Source organism: Jatropha curcas, chromosome 11 (genome assembly GCF_041381405.1).
Source record: "Jatropha curcas cultivar XTBG-Jc1 chromosome 11, XTBG_Jcur_1.0, whole genome shotgun sequence".
NCBI lineage: Eukaryota > Viridiplantae > Streptophyta > Magnoliopsida > Malpighiales > Euphorbiaceae > Jatropha > Jatropha curcas.
In genome coordinates, this window is record NC_143161.1 from 3,655,892 (window position 1) to 3,668,482 (window position 12,591).

The following is a 12,591-nucleotide window of genomic DNA, read 5'->3' on the forward strand; positions in this document are numbered from 1 at the left end:
TCTTCGAAGATATAGGCAATGGGAAGTTATTTGTTCATTTAAACTTACAGAGATCAGTAAGTTTTATCATTTATCCGTAACATGGGACGTTTACGTAAAAATAAGACAAAAATTAAAAGATAAATGACAATTATATTTTATAACGATTATTACAATAATAATTAAGCTTGCTTTATTATTATTATTATTATTATTATTATTATTTTGAAGCAAAATATGCTTTAAAATTTCCACTATCTTTATTGAAATGGAAATACATTCAACGATATACAAATCAAATTTTAATCTCGTAGATTAGTCCTAATTTTAGGTATGTAATCAATCAAATATCAAAAGAGATTAATAAATTAAGAAATTCATCCTAACAGTTGACAATCTTCTTTATATAATATTATTGCAAGAATGATTTATTTAAATGCAAAAGAAATGGGATTTCCTCTGTAATTTTTTTTTTTCAACTATACTATTTTGTTGCTAATTCCTCTGGAGTTCAATATCATATGATATAAATGACAGCCGCCACACTAGTGTATAAATTTTATTTATTTATTTTACTTGAAATTTTAAGCAAACTTATCAAGGTACTGATCAACAGCAGCGTATTTGACTTCTGGATAAATCTCAGAGGCTTCTACCCCCAAAAGATTCCTCAATCTCATAGTTTATAGCTTCTCCCTTCACGAATGCAGAGTGGCTAAGAGCCATTATTAAATTCATTGGAGAAGGAGCTTCTGCACATGCACAAAACCAAAAAAAAAAAAAAAAATGAATTTCGTAAATAATTAATCTATAACTGTTTTTTAATATCAATTTTAATTTGATCCCTATTTGAAAAATTGAAATTTAATTGAATTGGAGTCTGCGTTTTCTAATTTGGCCAAACTAGACAAAATCTATATCAATTTGACTCAACTTGATTATACTCTAAATATTTCTCAATCGAAAAAATAAATCCATAGTATAACTGATTTTAGATAATTTATCAAACATTCAATATTTTTAACCAGTTGCTGTTCAGGAACATAAATCTTTTCAAGGGTATTGTCAATCTTCTTCTCACATATAGCAACTATTTCTTTGAATGATAAAACATTGGCAGGTGGCTTTATATACAGGGTCTTGTTCAAGGTTCTTGGATCATCCACTGCTTTTACGGTGTAAGTTGCTGTATCTTCTTCAGCCACCAAAATTAGTGACAAAAACATTAAAATAACATCCTGTAAGAACTATTAATTTCTTTAAAAATTATATTAAATTATTAATTAGATGGTCAAATTTTGTGTACCTTTAGGGTTTCCATCTCCCAGGATGACAATCTTGTCTCTCGGAGGAGCTTGGACATTGCTTGTCCTAAAGTAGGCAAGAAAAATCCAGCAAAGCCACTGGAGACTATGTAAGTGCAGTGAATCTCCGCAGCCTCAATAGCTCGCCGGATATTAACTTTTTGCCGGAAAAATGTTGCGGCTGGCTCCACCGGTTGGCTACGGTCAACTTCTGTGCCAAATTCTGAGGGCAGAAATCTCTATATGCACGTGTGTACATCCAACGACTAAATTATTTTCTTAAAAAAAATTCTATTATTACATTTAATGGAGTGTTAGAAACGTCGACGTATATTCATACACTGACATTGCCGGCTTCTTTTATGGCAGCGATAATCTTGGTTTGATCAGGCACCTGCAATCCTCCAACTGCTGAGATCACAACATCAACTTGCTTGATCGCTTTCACTAAGCTTTCATGATTATAGATATCTCCCTGTAAAAAATCACAAATTAATAATGGTAATTAACTAAAAATATACTCCTTAAAAAAAAAATAAATTAAAAATACTAGCTGGTTAATTTTAGGAACTTACGTAGAGGATAGTCACTCCAGAGCTCTTGAAACTGTGGATGAGGTTGGACCTGTTAGGATTAGAAATAGTGAGTTCTCTGACAAATGCAAACGTTGGGTGACCTAGTTTTGAACTTGCCTCTACTATGAATTTTCCTATGTGCCCTGTTGCTTCAACTACAAGAACTTTGTTTTTCTCAGCCATGGAAACCTTCGTCTTCTTTTTTCGATTTTTTTAATCTGTAATGGAAGTAGCTAGCTAGTCTGGTTTTTGTTTAGAGAATAAACATTTTATTAGGAGACTTAGACTCAAAGAGATGAAACGGGGAGTTTTGAACAAAAGGCAACACAGCAAACAAAAGAAGGAATTAAGTAAAACGGTGCGGATTAATTAATTTATTCTAGAAGAATGTTAGTTATGCTGTCAGTCCTAGTCGGCACTAGCTGTTAGCATAACTAACATTCTTCTATATTCCAACGGTCCCTCACATAAATTATCTTAATGGTTTTTTCCAATGGTCACATTAATTATCTTAATTATATCCGATGTTTATATTTCATAGTTCAGGAAATCGAATATTTCTGATGATTAAAAAGAAAAGAAAGAGGCTGATACTTGATAAATATAATTAAATTCACTCAATTAGCAATTAATATTTGCTTTGGTTGGTAATGTTACTTTCATTTGTCAAATTTGAGAACCCAATAGCCATTTAGCAGAAGTTATTGATGTATTTAATGACACCTGGACATTTTAATTGAACATTTAGTATCCGTTTATTTCCGTAACATAATTTGCAGTAAAATATTTTTTACAATTTTTAATTGTTTGGGCGCTCAAGAAAACAATTCAAGGAAAAATATTTTTCTGATCAAAGCAAAATTAAGTCATTTTTAAAGAAAATAACTTTCTATTTTTGAAAGAGTAAAATATTTTTCGGATATTAACAAATCTTATAAATTCATATTTTTTAATTTATTTATTACCATAGCCATTATCACCCGTCACGATTTACCACCGACCACCACCACCGGCTACCGGGGGCTTTCATAATTTATATATATATATATATATATATTTTGCATTCTTTTCATGTTTAACAATAAATTTTTTAAATTGTAAAATTTCTATTATTAATGGTCTTATGAGATAAAGATTTCAATATTTTCAACTAATTTTTCAATATTACAACCAAACGAGAGAAAATAAGTCATTTGAAAAATATTTTTTAAAGAAAATGTTTTCTATAAAAATATTTTTTAACAAATTATTTTAATACAAGTTATTTTATAAACAAACGGAGCCTTAATGACAAATTTCTTGGAGGAGGAGCCTTTCCACATACATTAAAAGACTGGAGTAAATTTTTCTTTAATTTCATAATAAATTTATAAATTTCAATTCCACTAAACTAAAATTAAAGAATTCATTATAGAAATAATCAAACCTTGATATTCTTAAGCAACTTCAGCAACATAGATCTTTTCAAGGGTATTGCCAATCTTCTTCTCCCATATCGCAACTATATCATTCCGGGACAAAGTATTGGCAGGTGGCCTCGTATACAAGATCTTGTTCAATGTTTTTGGGTCGTCCATTGCTTTAATGGTGTAAGTTGCTATATCTTCTTCAGCAACCAGAATTGCCGAGATATTAGAAATAATCGAAAGAGATTAGCTCAAGTGGTATATTTTTCTTTAAATAAGAAAGGTTTAGCTTATATTATATCACTTTTTGCATTTCCATGTCGCACTCCCAATATGACAAGCTTGTCTCTAAGAAGAATTTGGCATTTGGTTGTCCCAAAATAGGCAAGAAGTATCCAGCAAATTCATTTGAGACAATGTTAGTGTAAGGAATCTCATCAGCCTCAATTGCTTGCCGGATTTTACTTTTCTGCCTGAAACTACTTGCAGATGGCTCCACCGCATGGCTCCGGTGAACGCCTAACCAAAATTCAGATGGGAAGAAACTCTGTATCCATCCCATATATTACGATGAAATGGAGAAAATTTGAAAAAGAATATATATTATACATAACAGTCGAAATAGTGGGGAATAATGAGATTTTTTATATCACCCTTAATGAAATTTAAAATGTTCTTAGATATTTTTAATGACGGCTAATTAAAAAATCACAATTTGTCAGTTGATTGAATATAATTTGTAAAAATTATTTTTTATTTTAGCCCGGCAGGCCTCCTAGTGAATAAAAAAAATAATTTTAAATAAATACATATAAATAATTAAGCATTTCAAAATTTTAAGTTTTATCTTTATTAGATTTTTTTTTTTTAACGAATATATATGATAATGAGATATTTGAAAATTTTTATATTTTATTTATTAAATATTTAATTCTTTTAGGAAATATATATAAAAAATAAAGAAAATATTTTTTTTCTTTATGTTTATATAATATGATTGGATATTTTAAAAAAATAAATAAATTTTCAAATAAAAAATATATAATATTTTATTTAGGAGAGATAAAAAAAAAAAGAAAAAAGTATATTATTTTTATTAATGTTCTTGTTTTTTATTCGTAAAATTTGATTGGATAAATTTTTTAAAAAGTAAATTTTCAAATAGAATTTATATAATTAAACTTACATGGTAAACAGTTGAAAATTTTAATTTTAAAAAAATATATTTTATTGATATATTTATATATCTATATATTTTGAATTTTTTTTTGTTAGGTGAGTTACCAATTTAATTGTTGTATAGCTCGCAGTATTATTTCGGCCATCAGGCCTCCTAATGAATAGAAAAAAAATATTTTTTTAAAAAAATACATATATATAATTAAGCATGTCAAAATTTTAATTTTTATATTTAATAAATTTATTTTTAATGAATATATATGATAATGAGAAATTTGAAAATTATTTATATTTCATTTATTAAATATTTAATTCTTTTAAGATATAGATAAAAAAATATATTTTTTTATTAATATTCTTTTTTCTTTATGTTTGTATAATATGATTGAATATATTTTTTTAAAAAAATTTCAAATAGAATATGTATAATATAATATTTTATTTAGGAGAGATATAAAAAAGAAGAAAAAAGTATATTATTTTTATTAATATTTTTATTTTTTATGTTTGTCCTATTTGATTGGATATATTTTTTAAAAAGTAAATTTTCAAATAGAATTTACATAATTAAATATGGGATGGTAAACAATTGAAATTTTAATTTTAAAAAATATACATAATATTCTATTGATACATTTATATATCTATATATATTCAAATATTTGTTTGTTATATGAGTTTTGAAAGAGTTTTATTCTTAATAATAATTTTTTATTTTTTTTCATTACTGAATAATTTGTAATTACTGTTATTTTAATTTAGTAAGAGATTTATATTTCCCTTGCAATAAATAGATGGCTATTGATGGTTAAACATTTTTAAGTTTCTTGATATTTTTTCTCTTATATTCTAAATTTGTTTAACTTAAAAGTATGTGCATATATTCCTTTCTCTGATACGCTGGGTAAATAATAATGCTGTCACTGTAGTCAAAGTGATTCTATTATCAATTCAGATCATCTTCTCATTTCTTTTCTTTGACCTAGCAATAAAATAATTTATTATTTTTTTCATTATAATTGTATATAGATATTGATTTGGGGTAGAGAGTAGGGGTTGGAGATTGAGTAATGACTTGATTTTCTTTTTAAACACATATTAGAGTTTTAAAAATCTGCATTTATAAATTATGAACTAAAGGATTAAGTCTTAGGATTGTGCTGAACTTTATTCTAAGATCACTTCATTATTTAAAAATAAAATCAAATACATAATAAGTAACACTACAAGTAATTTGTACGGCAAAGTGGAATACAAATTAACTATTTATATTTATTTTAATCTAAACAAAATTTATGATATATATATATATATAAAATGAGTATAGTTAAAGTAGATCGCACCTCATTCAAAAAACTAGTATATATAAAATTCCAGAAGATTTTATTAGAGCATGTCAGGGTTAGAAAAAGTGCTTTCTCTAACACAAGCAAAGGTTGGGCGACCCAATTTGCCACTTGCCTCTAATATGAATTTTTCCTATACACCATGCTGCTCCAACCACCAAAATCTTGATCGATATACCAGCCATGAACATAGCCATGCCCTAAATAACAATTTAAAGCGAATCATCTGTTCTTAAAGTTCAGTTCTTTTTTTACCCTTTATATATGTATTTGTTTTCGTTTGTCTAACTTTAATCTAGCAATTGCCATCATCTATGTACAAATGATTTCACTTTCTTTATATGTACAGAGATTATAAGACATGAACGAAAGAAGCCAAGAAAAAAAGATTATAAGTACAGAGATCATAAGAGAAAACTTAGGCTACAGCAATCAAGGAAAATAAATTAAAAACTTCCAATGAGAATTCACTAGTATGTTTTTTTTCATGGTTTTCATTATAAAGTTGCTTGTGAGTTCTACTTGATACAATCTTGGCACCAGCCATCACCATCAGGGATCTTTCTGCCGCTCAAATCTCCTTTTATATATTGTCTATTGGGACTATACTCAAACCATCATAAATATACATCTGGAGAGAAGCACAAAACAGCAATCCCACCCATCAGTCCCCAGCATGCCACATGATGTCTGTCCGACATAATTTTCAAAAAAAAAAAAAAAACCAATCAGCCAAATAAAGTGAAAAACTTGAAGGAAAATACAGTTAGCTTGGCAAAGCAATTGATAGGAAAATATATTATTCGAAACATGAGGGCTTTTGGGTATGTTTAGTAATCCAACTATACCTTACCATGTTTTCTCATGTTGGGCTGTCATTTGCCAGAAGGACATTTATAGTCCATTTTGCCGTCTCCTCTAAATGAATAAATCAAACACCATCACAACTATTAGGCAACATGAAAGTAGTTTCAAGAGACGAAAAAAGTAGTTCTAAATTTAAAATTCATTTCAAAGAACATGTGTGTATATTATAATAACCAAATACTCCATACTTTTGCATATCTAGAGATTGGAAGTTGTAACATAAAAATAATGTGATAGATGAACAAAGACCTGGTCTAACCATCCTGATTATTATACCCCGAGAAAGTTAAACATGGGTACTTAATTTCACGATATAGAAAGAAGATGGTCAATTAACAATTGTCATTGAGTGCCATCCGGTACTACACATGAGCAAATGAAATATATAGAGGAGCAAGAGGTAAATGTGCAATGTAAAAAATGCAAGTGATTTAAAAAAAAATGTTATATAGTCAATATCCATTCAAAGCTCAGTGCAATGCAAATGCAATTCAGTGAAAACCTTGTTATGCTGTTTCTTCAAGCTCTCAAGACCAGGTTCTATTCCACTTCTTTTCCTATCCTTATTATTACTCCCATCCTTGTTGCGATGTTTATGCTTCTTATGATCCTTGTCCTTATTCTTATCTTTGGGCTTTCTGTGCTTCTTTGTCTTATCTTTTGTGGATTTGCTGCTTGCCTTCATCACTGGAGTAGGGATACCTTTATCTGCCTGTTCACAGCAAACCAACCATACAAGCAGAAGTGTCCATTTCAAAAATGAAAATGGTTTTTCCTTTAAGCCACCCAATCATAAATTTACAAATCAAAACTAGAACTTCAAGCATAGGGTACACCATACTAATGCTAAGCCAACAAAAATATATATGCAAAGCAGCAATTTTTGTTTTTGATGTGTTCAGGGGGCTGTATAAAAGATAACTTGGTCATGTTAATTTGATCCAGTTTAGAATAGCACAGTCAACTTCAGATATTAACATATATATACATGTCTAAAATACGTGTTATGCTAAAACAAAAGTCTTTAAAACTTGAAAGCAGGCTGTTGTCAAGCAGCACTCTTTCATAAATTTTCCATGTACAAAAACAAAAGATATAAATATATCCGCAGAAATTTTTCTTACAGAAGGTAAGACAACAGGAGTAGATTCTCTCATCTGAAAGGCCTCCCTGAGTACACCTAAATCAAAAGGAAGTATACGAGCATGAACATTTCTCTCTCTCAGATTGGGGGTGTTATGAAACAATTGATCCAATTCCATTCCTTCCCCTTTCCTAATTTCTGTGTCACCCACAACATTCTGGAGATAGCGAGTTTCAGATATTGACAAAGGGAGTGACCTCTTGCAAAAGAATTCATGATGAGGCCAAAGCTTATACTGACTTACGAGATCAACAGCACCACCAAGCTCCCTTTGCCCTGATTATTCCAGAAAGAGCCTTGTTACAAAAAAATGAACAGGAAAAAAACTCTCTTCAAATTAAAAGATACAGAATTGAAAAGGAACTAAATGATAATAAAGTTTGAAAGCAATAGAATCAGTGGAAAAGGCCATTGGCAAACCAAAATAAGTGCCTGAATGTCAATTATTATAACATTAATGAAAAAATATTAATATGTTAGTTATTACTTTAACTGAAACAAATATTACTGTGCCTGCATATAAAATATTCTACAATCCCCAATTTTCATCGCAAACCACAGGAGCTTTAATCATAACAAAACCAGAGTGGAAAGAGAGGGGGGGGGGGGGGGGGAAGGAGGATATCCTGCCAGTTCTGGTTCCTGCCTCCCTTGGTTCAGAAATGGAACCAGAACCGACAGTTCCAGTAACAGAAAAGCTGAAAAGGACTGGTTCGATTCCAGTCCTACACTGCTGCCAATTATTTTCTCTACAACAGTCACAAATTTTCAGTGGTCTAGACTTCCCTGTAATCAGCTAATCCAAAAACTGATTTTAAGTATTATATCTTGGTGCACAACCTCCTACCCTAAATAAACCTGAATGTCCCATATATTAATTGCTTGAGGGCCTGCAGAGTAAAACCTTATAAATTACCAAACTTGAAGCAATTAAAACGCCTCCCTCTATAACATGTCAACTATCAAATAATTTCAAGAAGGAAGCACTAAATTATTTTAATCATGGAATTTTAAATGTGTTGAGATTGCCTTCTCAAGGCTCACCCAAGTGATCGTTTCAAGATCAGAAGGTTCAATAAAGCTCTAATTGCTATATCACTGTGTTTAAACCTCACGTGATACTTAACAACGTGAGGCTCCAATAGGCAGTGAATTCAAAAGTCAAATTACAAGGTCAAAAATAGTCAGAAGTTTTGTAGAATTCCTGGAAAGGAAGTGTGTATCAAAACCATTCAGCAAATAATAAGCGTACCAAATCATGGATAGGACTGAAAACTAGTGACATGAACAAAGGTCAACTTTCATAAATTGAAACACAGCCAGGTAATAAGAGAAATTTCGATGTTCCATTTAAACTTGATCCTCAAATATAAAGACAAATATAGAGAAATTTGCAGTTTTGGAATGATAATGTGATAAATGACCTGTAATCACTAATTCAGTCACTCCCAACATATCAAAATTTAGCAACCAAACAGTAACTATTTTGCCATTGTATATATAATTCGAGAGTCTAAGTGAATGAGCAAAGAATGGATATGATTCAAGAGACTATGGCATAAATAATAATGAAAATGATTCAGATATTGTTTGAACTTTCAATGAACTTACAAAAGAAGACGCATTGCATTTTGCTCGCTTCAAAGACAATACAGAAAAACCCGAGGTCTGAAGGACACTATCACAGCACTTTTTTCCCTTTTGTAGAGGTAAATACAAGACAATAGCACATCCTTTGTACTTTGTTGACAATATCACAAAATCTCTTGTAAAGGGAAAAATCCAGTGTCAAACAACTCAACTCTACAAACTCTATGAGTTCTTAGATAAAAATAAAAACCAGAGGAAAACTACCTAAATCTCTCTTCAAATAATAGAGGAAAAAGAACAGGAAAAATAACCTTTGTTTAAAACACCATTATATTAATACCAAAAGAGTTCAAGTACGCAGATGAGACAGATTACGCAAAAACACTTAATAACTAGAAAATCTTACCCCTTCCAAATGTCTTGCCTTCAAGATCCATCAGTTTAACAAGGGAATAGGGGGCCAGGCTCACAAGGAAAGAAGTGACAGGCAGATCTTCATCTATCATTAATAAACAATGTAAAAGCTCTGTAATTTAGTAGCTATCAAATTGTAACCCAGTTGATACATGTCCTCCTATATACAGATTACTCAAACAATATGAAGCATATAATCACAAGCAACAATAGCCTAGAGATGAGATAGACATGTATATTATTTAGTCATTTTGCGGAAAAAAGAAAAATGCCAATCAGATGAATGCTGAGTGTGTATATACACACACGCACAAAAATGTCCAGATCTCGTACCGAGTTCTAGACACACATACAAAACATTCAAAACTATTCCACTTTTCAATGCTGAGGATGAAAAATGTATCTCACAAATAGATGGCACAAGCATAATGCAGTTGGAAGATACTATCTAGCTGGCCAAGATGATTGATCATAGCCTAAGATTATATCATGACCGTAACCCTGCTAAAACATCAATGATAAACCATTTGGATCGAAATGCAATAAGTAGTAACATTAATATTTCTCTTCCTCCTCGACTAAAGCCTCTGTACAACCATATTATCCATCCATGAAGCATTTGAAAAAACCAAGTTGCTGCTCCTAGAAAACATAAAGGCTCCAACTTTCAACAACTCTCAGATCACATCTGAAAACCCGTTAACCCAATAGCTGAAAATCAAGAACTACAGAGCCAAGCATGCGTCAAAAGGTGAAGATTGAAGAATCTACAGAAACCAAAAAGAAGATTCTTGGATGTGTCTATCTTCAAATTCACGCCAAAGAAGAAAAAGAAAACAAAAGCATCGATTTCCAATAGCATGAAAAATCCAAATTATCCAATTAGAATTTGAAGCTCCAATTTGAACATCATCTTCAGAAAAAGAAAAAATAGCACGCTATCCATCCTGAGTTCGTAAATAAATAAAAACATACTAATATCACCATATTCATGTAGAGATAGAGTCAGAGAGATAGGGGCCGAGAGGTTACTTACAAGTGGGAGGGAATAGACGTGTGATCGTTGCAGAGAGAGTTGAGAGATTGCTCGTATTGTCGTTTTGAGTTCAAGCAGCTTGGAAATAGTGGGAAAGATTCATGGGCAGTCTGCGACATTCATAGGTCTTGGATTTATAGCTTTTTGAGTTGTACATTTAGGTACGATAAGTTTTTTTAGACGCATATATTTGGATTTGGTCCTCCGTATAGGTTCTGATTAATTTTTAAGCCCAATTAGCAATCATAAAATTCTCTCTATGTCGGCCCAGTAAATTAATTAATTTTAGAAAATTACTAAAATTTTCAAATACTCCCTATAATTATTATAATTTAATCAAAAAAACTCAATTTGATTGTTTTTTACGAGAAAATATTAACATATTGTAAGCATTTTGTATTAATAAAAGCATTAGCTGTGAACTTTATTTTGACTATGAAGTATATAGACATGTATATTTTCATTAACATTATCATTGTATGAAATTTTATTTATGGAATACTGTGTAACGCATTGAAAAGTTAAATCGTGTGTAAATATAAATGAAAAAATTTTAAATGTGATTTATTTTAAATTGTATAATTTTAAATATAATTCTACGTAAATATAATTCCTTCAGTTTCTTTTAAAGGAAAAAAAAATGTCTCGGTGACTGGTGAGGAGGGCAGGACATGCTTTTCATTCATGTTTCTCCTTACAAGGGAAATATTGAAGACAGCACAGCAGAACATAAAAATAGCATCTCCACACACTTTATCGGTGATAGAGTAAGTGGGCCATGATCATATCTGATCAATGATAACAATGGGCCCTAAAATGGACAACACTAATATGGGCTTTAAATCATGTGATCAGGGCATTATATGAGACGGCCCCATTATAATGCTTGTTTGGTGCGTTACTTGTTGCCGACGTGGAAATTGGAAATCCATCCTGGCTAGATCATTGTATCATTGCAAGCCACGTGGACTTGTAAGTCCCACTTCATATAAATAATCATGATGTAATCTGTGCCTGTTATTATCGAGTCCAGGTTATCATTACATGTGATTTAATTGATCTTTTTTCTATAAGAGTTTTTAATTTTTATTTTGATAAGTAAAAAAAAGGAATACATTTCTTATATAGTCAATAATATTATTTTCGTTTATTTTTAATTCGAGTCTTTTCAATAAAATTGATTTAATTAAAATGATTATATTATCTTATAATAGATAGTCATAACTCTATTTCTAAATTCATTCAATTTTTGGTTAATGGCTTAATGATGATTAGCTCTCTCAAACTCGCAATTTCTAGCTAGTTTGTTCTTCTATATAATACGACACATACATAGGTAGTTGTTACCTGCCACCAGTATGCCTAATCGGCAATTACTCCCATTAACATAAAACTTTCCCTTTTATTGACCGTTGCTATTTTAAATTTTTAATGACATGTTCTATGAAACAAACATTACTTTGCGTACATTCTAAATTTTGCATCAAATTACTAAAAAAATCCTTAGTAATATGTCCAAAGAAACTGAATTTTCATGCATTACGCAAATGCAGTTGAATAAAAGGTTTCGAGTTATGAAAACGTGTGAAGTTTCGAGTTTAAATACTTTGACCATAAAAAATTTTCATCAAATTGATCAATTAAGTGACAATATTTTTATTGTGTAGTTTATAATATTATTTCGACTTGTTTAACACTTAATGAATCAACAATATATCATTTCAACATATATTTCATATATATATCACCAC

General features: G+C 30.2%; 1 protein-coding gene and 1 pseudogene across 5 annotated transcripts; both read right to left on the reverse strand.

The window, feature by feature from the left end:
• Positions 1–396: 396 nt before the first annotated feature.
• Positions 397–2,133, reverse strand: LOC105634035 (eugenol synthase 1-like; annotated as a pseudogene). Its single transcript, XR_016318835.1, has 5 exons — positions 1,859–2,133; positions 1,624–1,758; positions 1,274–1,522; positions 989–1,180; positions 397–731 (listed from the first exon to the last, which is right to left on the reverse strand). The product of XR_016318835.1 is annotated as a eugenol synthase 1-like (transcript).
• Positions 2,134–6,196: 4,063 nt separating this feature from the next.
• On the reverse strand, positions 6,197–10,993 carry LOC110009442 (putative mediator of RNA polymerase II transcription subunit 19b). Of its 4 annotated transcripts, none has more exons than XR_016318833.1 (6): positions 10,841–10,993; positions 9,797–9,889; positions 7,781–8,076; positions 7,159–7,368; positions 6,643–6,736; positions 6,197–6,479 (listed from the first exon to the last, which is right to left on the reverse strand). XR_016318833.1 is itself a non-coding variant. In XM_089716350.1 (6 exons), the coding sequence occupies exons 2-5, from the start codon at positions 9,825–9,827 to the stop codon at positions 6,684–6,686; spliced, it is 561 nt and encodes a 186-aa protein (XP_089572476.1). In that variant the 5' UTR covers positions 9,828–9,889; positions 10,841–10,993; the 3' UTR covers positions 6,197–6,479; positions 6,643–6,683. The 4 variants fall into 4 exon arrangements, 2 of the variants coding, with proteins under 2 accessions (XP_089572476.1, XP_089572475.1); XR_016318834.1 differs by having other exon boundaries at positions 6,638–6,736; XM_089716350.1 differs by having other exon boundaries at positions 6,643–6,707.
• Positions 10,994–12,591: the final 1,598 nt, after the last annotated feature.